The following is a 23,192-nucleotide window of genomic DNA, read 5'->3' as shown; positions in this document are numbered from 1 at the left end:
GGCACTGGCTGGCAGTGGCTCTCAGGCAGGAATTTTTCAAGCCCTACCTGGAGATGTCAAGGATTGAACCTGGGACCTTCTACATGCAAAGCATGTGCTCTACCTAAATATATGACGGTCCAGAAAAAGACTGGGAATGTTAAAAATAAACCCAGATTTTTACGTGTGTGTCCTCCCACCCCACCCCAGGACCATTAGTTTTTTTCTGAAAAACTGAAAAAATTGAACAGTTTTGGATTGTGAAATATTTTCTTGTAGAATTTAAGACAAGGTGTTTATATATATTTACTCCCCCACCCCCTGCAAATGATTTCTAAAAACTATGTAATAACAAGACACACATCTGTCAGGGAAGCTTTAAGGTGGATTCCTGCATTGAGCAGGGGGTTGGACTCGATGGCCTTGTAAGCCCCTTCCAACACTGCTATTCTATGATTCTATGATTCTAAGACTTTTATAAGAAGACTAGAGATGAAAAATGTCTGGAAATAATTATCTCTGTAAGATTCTCAGCATAGTTATTTCTTCCATTTCTTGTTAAAATTATTGATCCAATAATTTTAACAAGAATTACAATTCCTCAACCTACTGCCCTAGAGATGTTTTAGATTACAATGCCCAGCAAACCTGAACAGTGGCCATCCTGCCTAAGGAGCTCAAATCCAAAATATTGGGACAGCACCAGGTTGGGGAAGGATGTCTTAAAGCAACAAAGTGACTTTAGATCTGTAAAGTGTGCTAAAAATAATTATTGGTTACTTTTCATTTTTCTCCAAAATTTGCTGTTATTGGTATTTTATTGTTATTTTTTATGGCAATTCATATGTTGGAAGTCACTTTGAGAAGGTTTGACCCAGCAAGACAGTGTATAAACAATAATAAATGAACCACCTTTTCAGGACATTTTTTTTAAAAAATGGTTAAAGCTGTACCTGATGCACTGTGCTGAACCCTGCAGAACCCGTCAGGCCATTGGGTCCTTGGTAAATCCCTGAGGTACCTAGAACAGAAGAAGAAATGAGAAGATAAACAGAATGGTATTAAGCCCAATACAAATGGCCAAACTATCCCCAGGGTGACTGTTCTCACCCCAGCCTTGCTTGGTCTTCTGCAACACCTGTGAAGTAGTAGGGACGGCATTAGGATCAAAGGAAGATGCTTTAGTTCAGATCAGACCATTTGTCCTCTAGGGCAGTATTGTTTACTCTAACCGGCAAAAGCTCTCCAGAGTCTCAGGTAGCTTTCCCCATCATCTGCTACCTTATCCTTTTATAAAAAACAAAACGAACCCCCGACAACTAGAGCTACAGTCCCTATTTATTTATTTATTACATTTCTATACTGCCCAATAGCCGGAGTTCTCTGGGCGGTTCACAAAAATTAAGTATAGGTATAGAAGAGGCCATATGCAAATATCCAGAATTGCAGATTGAAGCAGAACCTCAATCATTCTCATTTTGATTACTTGGGATTTTTTATTATTATTATTAAATATATTTCTTGGCTGTCTTTCAGGGCAGAAGGCCTCCCCATGCAGCTTACAACAATAAAACACATTAAAAACGATAAAAACACAAATACTAACAACAAAACCCAGCAACGCAATCAGCTATAAAACAGTAACAAAAAAAGCAACAGCAATAATACCAGAAGGCCAAAGTAAAATAGTATATTTTCAAAGCCTTCTTAAAAGCCTGCAATGATGGAGCACTGGTGGGCCTCCGATGACAGCTTGTTCCAGAGGTGTGGGGCCACTGCAGAGAAGGCTCTCTCACATGTGGTCACCCACCTAACTGCTCTCACAGGTGAGCACACGAGAAGAGCTTCTCTTGCTGATCTTAAAATTCCTTTTGTGATCCTCTCACGTCTTCCATTCGTAATATATAGAAATAGTCAAGGTTGCATTCTCTCAGGCTACCAGAGGGGGCAATAAAGAGCACTACAGACTGTGGAAAAGAAAGTACTAGAAGGCTGATTAAAAAGGTTGTTGTTATAAAGACAAGATGGTGTTAGCCTGTTTATGAGAGACCAGAGAGAGAACACTGAAAAGCTTCAAAATTTATCCACACAAGCCATACAGATAGGCATTAACATTGACAGCGATTTAATACTTCCATATGACAATTTCTTGTACACATTTTCTTTTTAATAATAATAATAATAATAATAATAATAATAATAATAATAATAATAATAATTATTATTATTTAAGTAAGGGGTGATTCACACCATCATCTTTATCACTTAAGTTAATACCTTGGTTGAGCAAAATGGCTAGCAGGGATTAACCAACATAGAGATATGGCTTTCTTATATGAAAGTGCCACTGAAAATGCATCTGGAGTGTACCGACTGAGAGATGGTTCACACATCCATGTTCTTCATTGGATGACGGCAGTATCAAATGATGACTTGTGCATTTGAAGGAGCCATAAACAAATTAAACTCCACAGAATTTTAATATAACCTCACATCAGCCAGAAACAGAATGCTTTGCAATAGGGTCAGTTCATGCATTCATTCGCAAGTTCATGAGTGATATACAGAGAGCCAGGAGCTATTGATACATCTGCTGGGTTAAGAGAAGCGCATGCCCTCTTTGGGCACTGACATCTTAAGAGTCAAGGAAGAGTGCAGATGAAATTTATGTCAGGGCCTAGCAGGGCCAGAAATAGATAATGTGGTTGAAAATGAGCTAGAGATCACCTATTGGTTCCAAAAGTCATCTGGTCCAGCCGGGATGAAGATTAGGAGTACCATTCTCTGGCCACTGTACCAATGGCATCGCAGCACAACAGAGATCAGGCTGATTGTTCCCTCTGTCTGAGAGCTACATCAGTGGTGCAGTGAGTAAGGTGCCTAGACTCTGTTGCAGGAGTCTCTTTATTTTTATTTTTTTATTTATTTCATTTCTATACCACCCAATAGCCGAAGCTCACAAACATTTAATCTACAAGGTACAGCATGAAATATAAATATGGAAACTTAAAACCACAATATAAAAGTACAACCAGAATAAAACCTAACAACAACGCATAGATTTAAAATACAAACTTAAAACAGCAGAGCTAAAAGGTTAGGATGCTAAAATACTGAGAAATGAATAAAAATCTTCACCTGGCACTGAAAGGAGTACAACGTAAGTGTCAGGCGAACCTCTCTAGGGAGCTCATTCCACACCGAGGGTGCCATAGCAGAAAAGGTCCTCTTCTTGGTAGCCACCTGCCTCACTTCCTTTGGCAGGGCTTCATGAAGATGATCTTAGGGTCCAGGGAGGTACATATGGGAGTAGGCAATCCTTCAGGCAACCTGGTCCCAAGACCTTTAGGTCTTTGAATGTTAATACCAGCACTTTGAATAGGGCCTGGACATGGACTTGCAGCCAGTGCAACTGGAGTCCCCCTGGAACTTTAGGGCAGGGATGCACCACCTGTGGGCCGCATGTGGCCCTCAGCCACTTCCAGCACAGCCAGCAGACCCATGGGGATACCATCCAGGTTTGCCCTTGTTAGTGCTAATGCTAAGGCTAGCAAAGGAAACCCTTTCCTTATTTCTGATCTCTCCTGATCAGAGAATGGAGAGTTGTTTCCCTTGCTAGTACTAGTGAATGAGTGTATGTGTGCATGAGAGAGCGAGTGTGTGCATTCAGACAACACGTTAGTCCCACTAGTATCCCATCAGCCATTGCAGCTGAAAATCTGTCCTGCCAGCAGAACTAGAGTGGCAGCCGCCGCTTTGGCTGCTCTTGCCTTGTGACTCTGTGGCTGATGAAATAACCAATGGCGGGTGAGGAAATAACCAACGGTGGTTCAAATAGCCAACTCTGTACAGTGTTGGTTATTTGTGTTACTAATTTCGGCTAAATAACCAACGGTTGGTTAAAAATCCACACAACATGATAACCTCCACATGATAACCACATGATAACCCATGGTGGGTTAAATAACCAACTGTCAACTAATTTTTAAATTCATTTATTTACAAGATTTATATATCGCTCCCCATTCAGAATTTTGGAGCGGTGGACAAATAAAATAAGAATAAAAACAGAATAAAATACATTAAAAGTACATTTTAAAAAGAAACAGAGTGCAAAATAAACCATGGCTGGTAATTAAGGGAAGGCATCCTGGAACAATGACAATTTCAGGAGGTGCCGGAAGGAATACAAAGTTGGTACCTGCTTGACCTCTAGAGGCAGGGAATTCCATAAGATGGGGTTCACCACACTGAAGGCTCTTCCCTGGTGGACTCCAATCAGACAATAGATCTATGTGAAACTACCAGGAACATGCCCTCAGTGACCAGGCAGGTTGATAGGGGAGAAGGTGCTCTCTCAGACTAGTTAAACCACCACTGGTTATTGTGTTGTCCGAACCCAGTCAAGGTATATGTCCGTATGTGTGCACACGCATGAGTCTACCTCTGGGTGCACTAGCACTCCAGCATATACCCGATGTGGCCCAATGAGCTGATACCCAATGAGCTGAAATTGTTGTGTACCTGTGCTTCAGGACTAAGTTTTGGATTTCTTTTTTTTACAATTGCATTCTTGCCCTATGCATTTTACTATGTAAACCACTTTGAGATTTTTTGTTGTTGAAAAAGGGCATACAAAAATCTTATTTTCTTTTATCATTTTAATCATTTTTCAAATAATAATTTATCAAATATTATTTATCATAGTTACCATTTCATATATTAAAATCACTCTCAGGATCTGAGAGAGTGATAAGGAATCTGTCGGTCTCCAGATGTTGTTGGATTATATTTTCCATCATCCCTGTCCATTGGCCATGCTGGCCGGGGCTGATGGGAGTTGAAGTCCATCAACATCTGGAGGGCCACAGGTTCCCCACCATTGATTTTAGGTATGGAAACCCCTTTAGAGGGGATGAGCTGTCATGTTTTCCAGCATAAGATTCTGACACCTCAAAACTGTTTAGGCCTTTGCCTTGTGTTGCTTTTTATAATTAATTTTTATTGTAGAATTTCTACAAAATAAAACAAAAAAGGAAAACGAAAACGATTATAGCTACATAGATTTGAATAGATCAATTTCAATGCATGCATATATATGGATACACACACATACACACTGAAATTATATATAAACTCCAACAAAAGCAGAGTAAATATCCATGTAAATGTCAATTCACAAGTGGCGTCTATATACCACCTGTTCAAATGTTGAAAGCACTGCTAGGTCTTCAATCCATGGCATTATAGGAGGTGAGTGTTTATCCTTCCAAAGTTGTAATATCGGCCTTCTAGCTGTCAAAAGGGTGTGGAGAATCCATTTGTGCTGACCATGTGTTAACTTCCAGGAAGCAGGTGGATAATTTAAGAGGGCATGTGCATCAGTAAATATTAAAGAGTGTTCTCATACAAGGTTTATCTGTATCATATAACTTCTTCCCCAAAAGAGGCAACTATTGGCCAAAACATATAGTTAAAAGAAGCATTAGTCCTTGCCTTATGAAAAGGTCCCAGCACTCTGCACTCCAAACCTCAAGGTTTTCTTCAACTGTAATAATTCTTTCTTCAGTCACTGGTGCTGAGAGAAAATTGCATCATTGCTGCTTTTCTTGTGGAGAAAGACAGGCTAAAAAGCATTCAGCGAGCTATCCTGAAGGAAGGCTGCAGTTTTTAAAGTTTACTGCCACTTAGGCCACAATCCTATGACCAATTATCCAGTAGTAAACCCCATTGAAGTCAATGGAACTGAATTCTGAGTAGACACAGTAAGTCTCTGATCTCTTCTGGAGCCTTGAATTCAGTGTAAAGGCAAGGGTACCAACCATCTGTGGATTGGGTCTTCTGTGTCTCTAGTAAGCTGTTGAAGTGACTTGGCATTGAGCAGGAATCAGCTTACCTCTCAGGTTGTTGTGTTTTCCCTTCTTCTACTTAAAAAAGAACTTGAAGAATCAGATCCCCGACACAGTTTCTCATTGTAGGAATTGCCAGCTTCCTTAGTCATAACTAGAGTCTGCACATGGGACCAGCGGTGTGCTGTTTTAGCCAAAGTGCAGGAACAAATGCTTCCCAGTGTCTCCATGCTGTGTCCTTTCTCTGAATATCCGCTTGTTTGTTTTTATTTTAAGACCCTAGATTAAGTAGGGGAATGGACAGCTGAACAAACTGCAGCTCGCCAAGTGCAGTCAGTTACAAAAGCACATGCAGGGAGAAATGAATCTCATGCCAAACCACCCACCCCCACCCCACTCTAGGAGAAGAATCTACTTCCAGAACTAATTTGCCATCACATCTGGCCTTTTAGACAAAAAAGCACACGAGGGGTCAAGAGCTAATCTCTCGCCACAGAGTCTGCCTCTAGGATGCTAGCTTCATTTGGGTATCCTCCATCCAGCACTGCTCTGGGCTCACGTTGAAGCCTTCACATGCCAAGGAGATAAATCACAGAAGCATCTATGTGTCAACAGCTTTGCATTTCCAAGCAAGCATGCAAAAAACAAAACAAAAAACAATTCTCTAGACTCAGCACCTAAAATCCACGCACACTCAGGAGAGCTGGGTTAGATGAACTGAAGACAAAGTAATGGCAGTGGTTCCTTCACTCAGCCCCACCAGAGAAACTCCAGGCAAGATCCCTAGCGAAAGTGGAAGAAGAGGAAAGTTTTCAAACTATAACAGGTATAAAAGTATGGGATAGAGGTGTGTGTGTGTGTGTGTGTGTGTGTGTGTGTGTGTATTTATTTATTTATTTATTTCAGGAAAGCTTCAGATGTGATTGAAGAAGAGCATTTCTAGCAGAGCCAGGGGGCATGGTTGGCCACCTGCTAAGGGCCTACCTCCCAGATGAGAGCCCCCTAGAGTCTCTCCTCTTCTTCTGCATTGCAACCTCCTTATTCATCTGCCTCTCGCCCTGGTCAGAAAACAGTGGTTGTGAGAAGGAGGAGCAGCAGATGGAACTGCCTACTGGCACATTGCCTCTCAGCCTGTGAAGCAAGGAAGTGGCAGCAATGATGAGAAAGAAGATGAGGAGCAACAGCAAGACAGTGATGATAGTGGTGAGAAGGTAGACTCACTGATGGAGGAGGACCACTGAGGGTGGCTTGCCCAAGGGCCCTTAAAGACCTGGAGCCAGTCTTGATCTTCAGCCATATGCAAGTCTGCGCAGTTTCCTAGAGTCGGAACACCTGAAGACAGAAGTGCATGTGCTGGTAACTTTGAGGCTCGACTTCTGCAATGCACTCTACATACCTAATCCGGAAACTTCAATTTCCGGATTGTACCTAATCCGGAAACTTCAATTAGTTCAAAATATGGCAGCCAGGTTGGTCACTGGTACACCTAGGGGGGATCACATTACACCAGTTTTAAAATCTCTTCACTGGCTGCCAATTGGTTTCCGGACGAACTATAAAGTGTTGGTTATTACCTTTAAAGCCCTACATGATTTGGATCCAGGTTACCTGTGGGATCACCTTCTCCCGTACAATCCGCCCCGCACATCCAAGTCCCCTGGGAAGAATCTACTTCAGTCTGCCAAAATTAGGCTGACAAGTATTACCCAGAGGACCTTCTCTTCTGCCCCTCCTAGACTGTGGAATGGCCTGCCGGGAGAGATCCGCCAGCTTAATAGTCTTTTAGCATTTAAGAAAACTATAAAGACTGATCTCTTCCGGCAGGCCTATCCCGTGGAATTTTAGGATGTTTTTAGGATGTTTTAATAATGTATACTATGTTTTTAATTCAGTTTTATGTATTTTATATTTATTGTTCCCCGCCTCGATCCAAATAGAGAGGAGGGGAATATTATTATTGTTGTTGTTGTTGTTGTTGTTGTTATTATGATGATGATGATGATGATGATGTCACTCCTGAGTCCTGCTGGCGGAGCTTGTGGGAATATTTCATGGGAAATTCACACAGGCTACAACTTGTGCAAGTTACTTGTGCAAGTTCCGATTCAAACCGATGGGAGTGCTGGCAGCCCTTCATCAGTAACGTGCATGCAAAGCTGTGCTTGGTCTCTTTGGTAATTTCCCAGGCCTTCTCCCCTTTGTGATAGGAAAGGAGAGGTGCATGGGAAACGATGCATTTATTCTGGCGGTGGGTCCTCCGTCATTCAGCTCTCATTCAATCACATAAGACTCCTTTAAAATCAGACGCACAAGTCAAGATCTTTTCCTTCTGGATCTTCTCCACATGGAGCATAGTTCACATCTGTGTTCAATCAAATCAGCTGCTAAAATGTCACAATGCCCTCATTCACAGGTAACACAGAGAACATTTAGCTGGTAATAAAACAACCTAGGTATTAGAAGAGAACAGCCCTTCAGATATACAGTACTGGAAAGTACTCAGTAGGAAAACTCCAACTTGACCTTGCGCCATGGGCTTTCCTAATGATGGATTGTGAAATGAGACATCTGAGCATATAAGGGCAACACTCAAACTGAAACCATTAGTAAAGCCATGAATGAAATAGTCTGTGTCCTTTCATGACAAACTGATTCCATTTGCCATTCCTTTAATGTTTCCCCCCCCTTAATAAACGTGTGCCACACTTTAACGCAATTGCATCTGAGCTTGTGCCATAGATGTAGGGTGTCTCAACCTTGGTGGGCCACATGCCGGAAGGCTCTTTAACTTTTGTCATCTTGTGATGTTCAAACACGGAGAGAAAAAACATGCCCACCACACTGCATATGACCTAATTGCTACATATAGGACCTGCTTTCAAGATCAAACAAGCCCCGGTGGCTTGTTTTAAGCCCCAGCACATGTCGGGCACCATTTCTCTAATTACCCACCTGGGCGCAACTTGTCATGTCATCTCAACCTGGGCACCATGACTTGTTCGAGATGGAACCAACTCTCAAATAACCCTACAACAGTAGGGTGACCATATGAAAAGGAGGACAGGGCTCCTGTATCTTTAACAGTTGACTTGAAAAGGGAATTTCAGCAGGTGTCATTTGTGTATGGAGAACCTGGTGAAATTTCCTCTTTATCACACCAGTTAAAGCTGCAGGTGCCCTGCCCTCTTTTAAATCTGGTCACTCAAGTATAGCTCCTGCACCTTTAACTGTTGTGATGAAGAGGAAATTTCACCAGGTTCCCCATATATACAAATGACACCTGCTGAAATTTCCTTTTCTATGCAACTGTTCTAGATACAGGAGCCCTGTCCTCCTTTTCATATGGTCACCCTATACAACAGGCCCTGGGTTATTTGAGGGTTGTTTCCCGCTCAAACAAGCCTGCCATCCATGTTTGGATGATATGACAAGACATGCCTAGTGAGTAATTACGGAAATGGGGCCCAGCATGCTTCGGGATTAAAACAAAATACAGTGGGTTGTTTAAGCCACCGTGGCTCGTTTCAGTCCTGCGAACTGTATCATAAAATAAACCTGCAATGTTCTAGGTTGGAAAATTATGCTAGTTTATCTATCTATATTTTTAGCATTTTAAAAAGATATCCCAGGGCAGACTAGTCAAAAGATTACAAAAAAGAAAAGAAAGAAAAGCTAATATACATTTCTACAGTCAATTACACTGCTAGTTTAATCAAGACATTTATTATCCATCTAAACAAGCAGATTATCAATGACTGAAGATACAGTTACTCACTGTCCATGAAGCTTCTGCTATATGTAATAGTGTAACCTAATATTTAATCAGCAAACAATTAAAAGCCAAGAACCAGGAGATCACCTTCTTATCTTACCATGAAAGGAAGTCCCTTTCAAGAGATGCATCAAAACATGTTGCATGATGTATAAAAGTTGGAATATTTCCTTCATTTGGGTTGCGCTTACAATTTCTTTGTTATGCTTTGTGGTTGGCAGAGAGCACATGCCCCACAGCAGTATTCCAACTGCTCCCTGCCTCCAGTATACAGACTTGCCCATCTGGTCCCTTATTTCCCCCCCTAACATTCTCTTTATATAAAGGAACACTATATAGAGTGGTCAACTTACTTACTGAGGATGTTTAACATATGCATGTTTTTAAACGGTTGTCTCAAAATCTTAAAATCCTTTGCTCAAACACCATTTAAACAAATCTGTTTCCCCCTGTAGCTGCAATAAATTGTACTGTGAACCGCCCAGAGAGCTCCAGCTATTGGGCGGTATAGAAATGAAATGAAATAAATAAATAAATAAATAAATAAAATAAATACTGTCTTTCCAAGGCTTACGAAACGACTTCATAGAATCATAGAATAGCAGAGTTGGGAGGGGCCTACATGGCCATCGAGTCCAACCCCCTGCTCAATGCAGGAATCCACCCTAAAGCATCCCTGACAGATGCTTGTCCAGCTGCCTCTTGAAGGCCTCTAGTGTGGGAGAGCCCACAACCTCCCTAGGTAACGGATTCCACCGTTACACTGCTCTAACAGTCAGGAAATTTTTCCTGATGTCCAGCCGGAATCTGGCTTCCTTTAACTTGAGCCCGTTATTCCGTGTCCTGCACTCTGGGAGGATTGAGAAGAGATCCTGGCCCTCCTCTGTGTGACAACCTTTTAAGTATTTGAAGAGTGCTATCATGTCTCCCCTCAATCTTCTCTTCTTCAGGCTAAACATGCCCAGTTCTTTCAATCTCTCTTCATAGGGCTTTGTTTCCAGACCCCTGATCCTCCTGGTTGCCCTCCTCTGAACACGCTCCAGCTTGTCTGCATCCTTCTTGAATTGTGGAGCCCAGAACTGGACACAATACTCTAGATGAGGCCTAACCAGGGCCGAATAGAGAGGAACCAGTACCTCACGTGATTTGGAAGCTATACTTCTATTAATGCAGCCCAAAATAGCATTTGCCTTTCTTGCAGCCATATTGCACTGTTGGCTCATATTCAGCTTGCGATCTACAACAATTCCAAGATCTTTCTTGTTTGTAGTATTGCTGAGCCAAGTGTCCCCCATCTTCTAACTGTGCATTTGGTTTCTATTCCCTAAATGTAGAACTTGGCATTTATCCCTATTAAATGTCATTCTGTTGTTATTCTGTGTGCACTTATTCTGTGCACTCAGAATAAGTGCACAGAATACAGAGACAACGTAGTCGTCATTGCGTCTTTATTTGAGTCTGAAATTTGAACATTTGTCAAATTTTATAATTGAGTCAAGGAGCGGTATGGAGACAGGAGAAGAGCTGTGTATAAATGACAGGCAAAGTAAGGTGTAACAATCCTCCAGGCCAAACATTGCAGCCATATTCTATGTATCCGTAGGTGCTTGATCACTGTCATGCTGTTTTATCCATAGGTGAATCACAAAACAAGGAGATGAAGGCTCTGAAGCATCCAGCTAGGTAGAGGCACATGGATGCTGTGTATGATTCAGAAGCTATATATTGTGCAGGTCAGGAATAGGTGCATTCCTGCACAATATCTTGTCTTCCTCATGGGAGAGATGACGAACAGGAAAGTGGCTATGGAAGAAGGTGAAGTCCTGCATCTTTCCACAGACACACTTGCATGCTTTTAAATGTTTCCCCACAAACACAAGGGCTAGGATTCCATTTTAAGTCCAGCACACGGATTCTCAAATCCCATTTTTGTCGTACGTGAACACTTCAGCACAATTATTGATTCCTGATTATTTTTCCAGGATCACAGCTGAAGTGTAGAAATCCTCAGAAGAGGCTTCATTCTGACCAGTGAAATCCCACTGGGAGGGAATTTTCAAAACAACAAAACATTCAATAATATTGCAATAAAACCACTGGAAATAATGACTGTTCATTTTCATGAGTGGCCCCATCACTGATAACCCTAAACTGAGGCAATAGAGACGCTTTGTGAAAAAAGCAACTGTGCCAATTAGAGAACTGGGTCTTGGAAACGTAAGAGTACTCAAGCAAATTTAACATTTTCAATATGTTTCAGTACATTTTGTATAGTAGAAGCTAAGTGTTCTCTCTCTCTGTAATATGCATGCATGCAGGCCAGTAAAGTTTATGCAGTTGCGAGTAATTTTAATTTTTTCCAACTAGCAATCCTGCCAGCTTGCTACACAGTCAAACTGCTATGTTCACAACCCATAGAAAGTTGTTCCAAAGTCAATGCTTTTCTTTCCAGTACCAGTGTACATTGGAATAAGTAAGGATTGCAAAATGTGTAGTTTTTCATGACCAAATTTGAAACAATAGATGATCATTTTTTACAGCAGTCACTATTTTAAAAAACATGGTGACAGCTTTTTAGAAATCTTCACCATGTGTGGGTTTTTAGCTCTGTTAAGCTTACTTGGAGAGCCAGTGTTGGGCAGTGGTTAGACTCTAGCTATTAGAGTGTTGGTCTAGGATTTGAAGGACCCAGGTTCAAATCCCTCTACAGCCATGATGCTCACTGGGTCACCTCCGGGCAAATCACTATCTCTAAGCCTAACCATAGGGCTGTTCTGAGTTTTGTTAAGATGTTAAAGGGGGCTGCTGGGCAGTGCATACTTTCTAGGTTGCTGAATTCTCTACCAAGTTCCTGTTTTTGCAACTGCAAAAAAAAGTCACAGTATATATATGGTGGCTTTAAAACAGTGTTATTCATTACATTTATTTCCTATCATTTCCCCCATGATGGACCTCAATTCCCAGGTAGGCTATGCAGGCATTGACAAAATCAGGCCTGCTTCACTTCATACTAGAACCTGGGAACATCCCATGAAGCTGACTGGTGGGAAAATATCTCTGGAAAATGTCATTCACTGCTCTGCCACCTGAGATCTTTGCAATAAGAGATGCCAGGGCCTGAACTTGGGGCCTTCTCCAAGGAAAGCATGTGCCCTAGCATAGACCTATGCCATATCCCCAAACCTATGGTTTTTCCCTTTCAAGGCAAGATTCAAGATTTTGGAAAAACCACAAACATGAATAATAAAAAAGGAGTGATCTACCATAGAACATTAAAATAAATGTTAAACCACATAGTAAGAATGACAGAATTTGGGTCCCCAGCCTTTTTGGATCAGCTTGCACATTTGAAATTTTGAGAATGTCCTGGCCAGTCTCACAAAATAAAAGGAGGGATTGCGGCTTCTATGGTGGACATGGTTGGTCACAAGACACCAAAAGCAAACTGCTGAGATGAAAAGATAAGTAACTTGCCCAAGAACCTAAGTACAAGACAAAAGTAGAGTCTGAACAACAAAACATAAAACCACTTTTTTGGACCCAAATAAAATTGATGCTGGAGGGCATCCCTTCACTTTGCAGCATGCCAACCTCCCAGTTTAGAAGTAAAAAAATATCTTAAGAAATAAAATATACACCAGAAGAGGCAGAAAGGCTGTTGCTGGGCACCAAGAAGGGGCTGTGAGCACACAGGAGCCCATGAGCACCATGTTGGAGACCCCAGCTTCACAGACGGAATGCATGTATATTTAAACGTAAAATTTGCAAGCTCCTGTACTTTGTCCACTATATCTGGCTACTGATTCCGACTTGTCATTCTAAAAGTTCTTCACAATACCTAAATGCCTGACAAGCAAATGGTTCTGGCAGTAAATACCTTCTCCAAGATGATACTCTGAGATCAGGAGGTTAAGAGCTGAACAAAATTACCTACCACCAACAATACTCTAGTGGCTTGTTAAGGTTGAAAACCTTGCAGCAATGCCTCCATTTACTGAGCACGGAAGAACATAAAATGTTACATGGCTGTCAGTGGGGGATACGTCAACTTGAAAGCAATCCATGAAAGCAGAAGATAACTGAACCCATATGCAAGTCTTGTCATATTGCTCAACTATCTGCCATTTGGCATAAGGATTCCTTCCAATAAGCCCGGCATGTATTCCTGTCTGGAAGAGTTTGAAAACTTCTGTAAAGAGCACCATACAAAATGATTTTTTTTTAGTCAGAACAAAAAGATTTGCCGCTCCTGCACAAAATTATGACACGGGGAGGGTAACTTCCACAGAAGCACGTTGTGTATTAAAGTCTAGCATAGCCTGCATAAAAGATACACCATCTAAATGATGAAAAAGTATTTTAAAATTTGTATACTTTTTAATGTTCACTGTTTTAAATTTTGTAAACCGCCCAGAGAGCTTCGGCTATGGGGCAGTATATAAATTAAATAAATAAATAAATATAAAAGCAATTTTAAATTTCAACAATTCTGTTCAGGAAGTATCTTTCCTCGTCTGGCCAGAGTTTGTTTGTTTGTTTTTAAAAAAATATTGTTAATGTTAATAAATAACAGATGGCCATATTATTATTTATATTACACCACTGACTATCCATGGTAAATTATAACGTGTAAGAGGACAGGGCCGTCTCTGCCCCATGGAGCTTACAATCTAAACTTTGCCATGGGGGAGACAACTGAGGATGGGGAGAGAGCTGGAGGCAGGAATAAATAGAGGAAGAATAAGCGTTTATTTTAATTTACACATTTTAATTTCATTTAGACTTATTCACAGCAGGGTATGAGGACTAAGGGGTTGGGTCAAATGCTTCACAGAAAAGGAGAGATCCAAAGGAAGGAAGAGAGATGACTTCACACAAGTGTTGTAGGAGGCAGTTCCAGGTATATGGGGCAGCAAGGAAAAAGAGGGGATTTGTTTGAGGGATCAGAAGTCCTTTGGATGGCTGAGTGTGGTGGAGGATAGTCAACGGGAGGTTCGTATCAGGATATGAGAGCAGAGAGATAATGAGGATAAGGCCAAGAATGACTTTGATAATATACATTTTTCTCTTCATGTCTAGCAATTTATTTATTTATTTATCCCCCCCTTTTTTTCTGCTGTGGGTGTTCCAGCTGGTTCCTTCCCTGTATGTTTTGTGGCATAAGCTAAACTTTTCTGTTTTGTACTCTTTGGTACTTGCCGGTTTCTGATTATTTTTTCTTAACTGTTTGCATTAGGGATGAGCAGAGAGTTAAATCAATGTTATTTCCATTAAAACAAATAAAGTTTATAATGCCAATTCAAGCCTTCCCAGCTTCTTCCTTCTTTCGTTCATTCCCCTTCCTTGTTAAATTACTAGGAAATTGACAATGCAATGATACATATGCCTACTCAGAAGTAAGCCCATTGACTTCAATGGTGGATGCCAGGTAAGGGAGTAAGGAGGACACCAAGGAAGGGAAGAGAAAAGAGACTTGCTTGAGGCAGGACAACCAGGGTAGCATAGTGTAGAGATGGGTTTGGGAATGCTTTTTGGTGGAGGGGAGGAAGGGAGCATGAAGTGGACTTTGGGGCAAAGGGAAAACCTTTTGACCTTAAAAGCTAGGAACAGCTGCTGTGGCTGTTCCCAAAGGACAGCAAAAGCTTTTCTACACATGGCTGTTAGTTGGCTGTATCTGCTTTTGGTTTTGTCGCAGAACTGAGATCTGAGCACTACACAGTGTTTCCTTTCCTGCTTTTCTGGTACATGACCTCTAGGTGGCAATGTGGTATTGCAAAATAGCAAAAATATGCAGGAGGAAATTGCACTTCCTTTTGCTTTCACAATTATATGCTGCGGTTTTCCTGCTCTAAAAAAGTTCACCAAAAGTGCTGCTGGTAAGACACTGAAGTGAAACTGGAGGGTCACAATGTTGTCTAAAAACCCTGTAAACAACTGTGAGTAGGAATAACAAGCACACAATAAATGCCTCATGTAGAAAAGCGCAAAGGCAAAGCATCTGGAAAGGCAAAGTAGCTCCAAGAAGGCGCTGAGACTGAAGACGGAAAGCATGGCAGCCGCAACAAAGCAGCAGAATCAGGGTGCATTTCTGTACGGAACAGTTGACAGCTGCAAAGGACATACCGTTCTTTGATCAACTCCCCATAGCGGCAGGGCAGAGAAGGCGATATGAGGGGAAGGGAGGAGAGGCTCTCCTGGATGCTTCTCTCTGTGATGCACAATCCCTTTGGGAGGGGTGCAAGATTTCAGTGACGGGTATAAACAACCCAGTTCACCCCGAAGGCTGACAGAAACACACACACACACACACACGGACTGTTTGCATGACATGAAAGCCGACTGTGGGTTATCTAACCCATGGTGAGGCTGTGGCATATGCGGCTGCCATTTTGAATATGCAACCCCCACTTGGGGGTTGTCATGTTGTGCAAACCTGGTGAAATATGGGCTATGCAAAGGTTATGATCTGTTTTAGGGCTGTGCAAAGGTTATTTAACCCCTGCATAACCCATGCTCGCTGGGTTTGCACAACATGGCAATCCCTGAGTGAGGGTTGCATATGCCACGGTGTGTTGTCTCAACCCAGTTGCAGTCTTCATGGGCAGCAAGCACTGATGGCCATCTTCTCTGAGGAAGATGCAAAGGAGGAAAAGATCAAAAGAAGAGAGTCTGATGTTGGGGCGGGAGGAGGTCCAGGGAGGTTTTTCCATGTCCCCTTGTCCCCCTCCCAATGGTAAAGGGAGATAGATAAACCACCAAAAGAGACTTGAGTGAAACCATCCACACACTAACCCTATGCAGGTAACCATCTGTGCATACATATATTTACCTCAAAGGAAAAAAAGGTGTTCCCAGAAATGGGCTTTGAACAGCACATTTCTCATGCACCTCCCACTCTAGACACTGACATGCAGCACAGAAGCACAGAATAAAAACGTTTGAAGCAGCATGAGATCTTTTGTCATGTGAATACTGAATGGCAATTCCATTTAAGCCAAAAGAAACAAAACCAGCACAGTGTTGCCTCAGCAACAAAAGGGCCCAGTTTTAATTTAAATATCAGTTCTAAAGCTTGGTGACCTGGAATACTTTTTAATTAATCATATTTAGTTTCTCAGTGTTTTCATTTCAGAGCCATTTCCTACATGATAGCTTCCCTTTCTTTCATAGACTTGTATAATAGCAAATTGGGGAAACAAGGTTTTCATTTTTCACATTGATTTCTGATTTGTTTGCCTTTACATAGCACAAACTCAGGTGCAATCCTATACATACTTACCAGGGAGTAAGCCTGATTGAATAAAGTGGGGCTTACTTCTGAGTAAACATATAGGACTGTTCTGTCAATTATCAAGATATGCACTAACAGTTAATTCCTCAAGGAATACAGGGTACAGTTGCATACCTCTTTCTTTCTTTTTGAGGGAAGGCATCCTGGAAGTGGTTATGTCATAGCCCATTTGTAACCCCGCACACCCACCAATGCTAAATTCTTGCATTGCTAAGTTGAATCTGGCTTCTACAGAGTGGAGCACAACCTCCTTCGCTTTATGATGCTTCTTTTCACTCTACAGGGAATATTTGGGCCATTGAGAAATTAATAGATATTAATTAATAGCTATTAATGGCTACTAGTCATGATGGCTATATGTTATTTCCAAGATCCAGTATGTCATTGAATACTACTCACTGGTAACAGCAGCGGAGAGGACAATTTCCTTCAACATTTCACTCATGGGCTTCTCAGAGGGATTTGCTTAGCTACTGTGAGAAATGGGATGCAGGATTAGACAGGCCTTTGGGCTGATCCAGCAGAACTCTCATGCGCACATGGACTAGCTCTGCTGAATTGTGGCCTTACTTTGTAAATGCAGGTTGCAGAATGGAAATGTGTCCTGCGATATCCTTTCTAGTTTTAATAAATAAATTAAAAACAGTTTGAAGGAAGGGATTGAGGGAGCTGGGGAAAGGAAAGCTGTGGTACATGTTTTTAGATGTCTATTTTACTGCTATATTTGGGCTGTTATGTCTCTGGATTTACTTTGCTACAGCTGCCAGCTTGGAAGTCATTCTGGGTAATTCAATTCTGCTAATGGAAATTGGTTCCTTTCCCATAATGTATTGATTCAGGGTTCTTGGTGTTTAAAGAGAAAGATGAATTTCACGTGTGAGAAGTTTTACGCATGTATCTTTCTCCTGGCTATCACATTTCCAGTGCGCTCCATTCCTGCCATAAGTGCGAACAAGAGACAGCTGCTCACTACAGACAAAATCTAGAATTCCTTTTGTGCAGATGGAAAGCACTAAAGCTAGCTACTGCCCACTGTTCTGTTGTTGTGTGTGGTGAGCTAATTTGAGCCAATACAAGCGAGAACACACAAGTGCATGGCATGAACATCCATTCTCTCCCAAAAGGAAAAACAAATATTTAAAAAGTTTGGCTTGCCCATAAGTACGTCTGGCTGTTATTTTAACAACGTATTAGTTTTACCCTATTTCTTTGATTCTAAGACGCACTTTTTTCCCATATAAACATCTCTAAAAATGGGGTGCATCTTAGAAGCGCGGGTGTGTCTTAGGGTTTTTTTTCTGTTGGTGGTACTGAAATTAGTGTGTGTCTTACAATCGATGGCGACTTACAATTGAAGAAATACGGTATATGTTTTAATCAGTTTTATGTATTTTATAACATTTTTGTATTTTATGTTGTTCCCCGCCTTGATCCAGAGGGATAGGCGGGTAAGAAATAATAACAACAATAACAACAACAACGTCTCGCTAAGGCCTAGCATCCACTTGTGCTGTTCATGTGGTAATTATTATTATCGCTCAATAGCTTTAATGTGTTACAATTATCAGGTGATCATCTATTATATCACTGCATGTCAGCCAAACGCATTGGACTAATAGATTAAGCCTGCAATCCTACTAGGGACAGGAGAGAAATTCGTTTGGTTTGGTTTAATGCAAACCTACCTAATTTGCACTTCCTAAACTAAAACACAGTTACTCTGCAGTATTTGCACTTCTCCAAAAGTTGAGACGCTGTTCCCCAATCAAAACATGTGTATATTAGTAAAATTAATGTAAAAAATCCATTATATTAGAGGGAAAGTGTTTACAAAAAATAGCTATCTAAGGCAAAATTCCACAAAAATGCATATAGTCAGAGAAAGGCACACAAAAATGCAAACTATTTTTTGTGCAGATTAAACAAAACAATTTGCAAACAGATGTGATTAGATTAGGTTACAAAAATGAGAAACAGAGAGAAATTGAAAATGACAGAATCATCTTACTTTAAATATTACACATACTACCTGATTACTCCTCAGCAGAGAATTGCACTGTAACTGTGTGTGAATTTAACTCTACTTCTAAGGCAAATGAAATACATATAAAACTTACACTACTTTGTAATAAGCATCTGGACTCCTTGCAACGAGAGTGGAATGCGATAGTAAATCAGGGCTATCGTTTTTAAAGTAACTAAAAACAGCTGAAACAAGGCCGAGTGCAATACAAGCTGATGAATGTCTCAAAATTGAGAGTGGACTTCTGCTGCTGGTTTTCCAGCTTTGCTCATAACACTGAGGATGTGAAGATATTTAGAAAACAGTGCTGGAGGACAAATACCAACTTGGGTATTTGGCTTATTGCAAAACACTGACTGATTTCAATGGCGCAAGATTGTGGCTTTGTACTTTACACACAGGGTGACATCAGTCCTGATGGTGGGAAGCTGCCTCCCGTATCAGAGGCAACACCAGTTGCTGGGTGAATATGGGCGGAAGGGTGCTGTTGCACTGATGTCCTGTTTGTGGGTTTTCCCATAGGCAGCTGGTCTCAGCCACTGTGTGAGCAGAATGGACCTTTGGTTTGATCCAGCATGGCTCTTCTTACGTTCTTATGACATGGGCTTCTGACAGGGAAATCCTGCATAAAGATATGCCTTTTAATAATCATTTGCCTGATCCACAAGAAGAAGAAAATGTGGCAATCCCTGATCCCATTTAGGGATTTGCTGCATGGCATAAAACATAGAGATTCTAGGAAACTTTTTCTCTCTGTTAATTTATAAGTTCAAGATGTTGTTGTTGTTATTGTTATTCCTTATAATCATAAAATATAATGGATGTATGGTTGCACTTTGTCTTCAAAATTATTATAAACAAACAAAACATCTCTCAATAAACCTATACATTTGATTTCTTAAGTAATGTCTCAAAAATAACTTCCATTTCTTAATAACGCAATGTCCTTTTTCTTTTCAAAGCTGGCTGGCATTTTGGATTATTCACAGTATTCAAGCCATCGGTTTAGTCGCCGTAACGTCATGCACAGTTTATGAACATTCTCTAACTACCAAAAGGCAACAGAAAGTTAACAGCGCAGCTCCTGTGGGGGAAATGAAAAACCAGGGCCAAACTAGACATGTCACCTATAAAGCAGGGGATAGGGTTTTACTTTAACAGTAAAGGGTGTCCATGGGAGGGCACCAAATCTTTTCCCTTCCAATGCTTTACTTCCCCTCAGTCCATTGCTCCAAGTACTTCTGGCTCCAGTAATATTGGAAAAACGCTTGGAGGGAGATAATCTCTCTCTCTCTCTCTCTCTCTCTCTCTCTCTCTCTCTCTCTCTCTCATGTGCATGTTTTGTTCCTCATCCATGCACTTCTTTTACAGTTAAACTATCCTCTGTCTCATAGAATCATAGACTTGGAAGAAGCCATTCAGGCTATCGAGTCCAACCCACTGATCAGTGCAGGAATCCAGTTTAAAGCAACCGTGACAGATAGCTGTCCAGTCTCCGCTTGAATGCCTCCAGCAAAGTAGAGCCCACCATCTCCCTAGGCAGTTGGGTCCGTTGTCTGACTGCTCTGACCTTTAGGAAGTTTTTCCTGATGTTCAACTGAAATCTGCCTTCTTGTAAGTTAAGTACATTATTTAGAATCCTATGGTCTTGGATGATAGAGGACCTACAAAGCAGGTACCTCTGCTCTGTATTTGAACAGAATGGACACATGATTGACAGCCTCACAGTTTTGCTGAGACATGCCTTATAGAAGTTTATGTACTGCTGGGAAGGATGGGGGAAAGCAATTGTAACCAGTAGTTAGAGGGAGTGGGGGCTTGCCTGGGAAGAGATCCCACTGTTGAAGGGAAACTAAGCAGAATTGAAGGCCAATGGGGAATAAAACTGTCTATAAATACTAATATAAATATTATTAAATGAGCAAGGAAGGAAGTCAGAACTGGCTCATAAGCAGAGAGAAGGCAAAGACAGGTGAAATAAGCAGAGGATTGAGAGAAAGAACGTGTCAATACATTCAGAAAAGGATCAATGAGAAAGATGTATATGGAAAAGCCTCACACAGACTCTAGGGACTAGAAGATCTTTGCACTGCTGGTTAGAAAGGAAGTAGACAGTTGTTGTAGTTGTTGTTGTTGTTGTTGTTATTATGACTACATTTATATCCCACCTTTTTTCCTCCTAAGAACCCAAGGCGGTATACATAATCCTCCTCCTCTCCATTTTATCCTCACAACAACAAGGCTGAGAGTCTGTGACTGGCCCAAAGTCACCCAGTGGGTTTCCATGGCCGAGTGGGGACTAGAACCTGGATCTCCTGACTCCCAGTCCAACACTTTAGCCACTACACTACACCACACTAGCAGCATGGAGACAACAGACAAGGGAAGTAGGGAGAGGAGAAGGTTAGCTGTGGGTTTAAGTTCCCATATGGATTTGAAACAAGCTGGATGAAAATGGATGATTTCTTTTAAAAAATTGGATATTCCTATTTAAATTGATTTTTTGGGATATTTTTTTTTAAAAGCCCGTAAGTGAAAAACTAAATTTCTCTCTAACTTAACCCCCCTCCAGTTACAATAAAATCTAATTATAAACATGCTAAACATACAATTACAGTCTCATAAAAATGAAGTTATCGTGAAGTTAAACGTAGGCATTAATTTCAGATTTTCAACTTATGAAAATGGTATTGTCCAACCTAATTGACAGCTCTTGTTTTTCGAAAGTTCTGGGTTTTTCAGTTTTTCTGACTAATGTCACACATGCAAACACACAGACTAGATAGGATTGGTTTTTTCTGTGCTTGCGTGGTGATTAAGTTGTGCCAAGCAAGTCCAGGGGACTTAAGACAGAAAGGGTGGATAAAATTGATGCTTTAAAAATAAAAACAAACTAGGACTAAAAAAGAATTACATTGGATTTTTTCAGCCCAGTAGCTATTAAACCTGAGGTTTGAGCTATCAGTCATGTGTATTTCATTTTTGCTTGCTATATTGTTTCTTATGAGGGCAAGGCTGGGCCATGATAGAGTGAAGCAGAAAGGAGCAAAACTGGAATGAAAAAGAGAAGACAAAATTACCCAGTGTGTATTCTCATACCCACTTTCCTGGGAGTAATTCCTGTTGACCTCAACAGAATGTATTTCTGAGGAGACATGTATAGGATTGTGCTGTTAACTTCAAAAACCCAGATGTGCTGGTCATAGGGAAGACCCTATATGGGAATATTTTAAAGACATTCCATTCATAGGTAAAAAGGAAATCATGCAAATTATATACAGCAAGAAAAAGAGATGCAAAGCCTGCTTGTAAGAATGAAATAGTGTAACTAATGCTCTTAGTTGTAAATTTAGTTGTAAATTAACCTGTTTTGGTGGTCAGATTTACACCATTGTTCAGGAAATACATGAAAATGTTTCAATAAATAAATCAGTGATTTCAATTGACATTTTTTTTCTGGCCGATTTAAAATAGCCAGGCAAATCTTTGGTCAACCTGCCCTTAATATAGTCTAGTTGTAACAACAAAACAATTCCACAATCAAAATGTTTGTAGATGATGCAGATGTTAATCATGTGCAGATGTTAATCACCTTAAGGAAGATTTTAGACAAAAGTTGTTCGTTTTGGCCTAGCATTTGTCTTTGTCTTTCTTAGTCAATGGCTACGGACCAGGCAGGGGATCCCAGCCACATGTACATATCTACACTCTTGGGCGACGTCCAATTACAACGAAGCCAGTGCCGACAAAACTGTCTCTGCAGTGACAAACATAGCAGTATTTAAGTGGGATTTTGCCTCTAGACAGCCGCAGACTGTCACTGAACAACCTCCACATTTTCCGCCCTGCGTATCTCCCTTACTCGATCAATACTTCACAGTGACTTTAAAACCAAGCTAGATTTAGCACAGGAGGCTTTGTGTTCTGTAATCCTTGAAAAAAGTGGCCTTGCTATACAGGAGGAGCTTTTATTTATATTGTTAAAAAGCGAGGCCTGAGAGTAGGCCTCTCCCACCCTGAGTTCGTTGCGGTACGAAGCACAACTCTGCCGCCACAGTCTTAGACTGCAACTAATACAAACCAGCTGTGAGAAAGAAGCTCCAGGAAAAGGGGACAACTAATTTTCTACGGAGGTTTTAGTTTTATGAAGCTAAAGCATCGCAGTGACAGTTTGCCAAACACAGCCTCTTCGTCTCCTGCACTTTCCACGATGTTAGATGAATCTTATGTTTATAACGCACAGTGTAATTTACATTTCTCAAGGAAGAGCTGAAAATT

The 23,192-nt window shown here is 41.0% G+C and overlaps 1 protein-coding gene across 3 annotated transcripts in view; it reads right to left on the bottom strand.

Moving 5' to 3' along the window:
- EYA2 (EYA transcriptional coactivator and phosphatase 2) overlaps window positions 1-23,192 on the bottom strand; it is a 183,598-nt gene that overhangs the window by 65,723 nt on the left and 94,683 nt on the right. For all 3 annotated transcript variants that reach the window (XM_063145829.1, XM_063145837.1, XM_063145845.1), the window contains one exon: window positions 933-1,000. In XM_063145829.1, the coding sequence (XP_063001899.1) occupies window positions 933-1,000 (68 nt within the window). The remainder of the gene's footprint in view (window positions 1-932; window positions 1,001-23,192) is intronic.

The sequence above is a fragment of the Elgaria multicarinata genome, chromosome 1 (assembly GCF_023053635.1).
Source record: "Elgaria multicarinata webbii isolate HBS135686 ecotype San Diego chromosome 1, rElgMul1.1.pri, whole genome shotgun sequence".
NCBI classification, from domain to species: Eukaryota; Metazoa; Chordata; class Lepidosauria; order Squamata; family Anguidae; genus Elgaria; species Elgaria multicarinata.
Note: the sequence above shows the minus strand (reverse complement) of the source record. Positions and strands in the feature narration are given on the sequence as shown.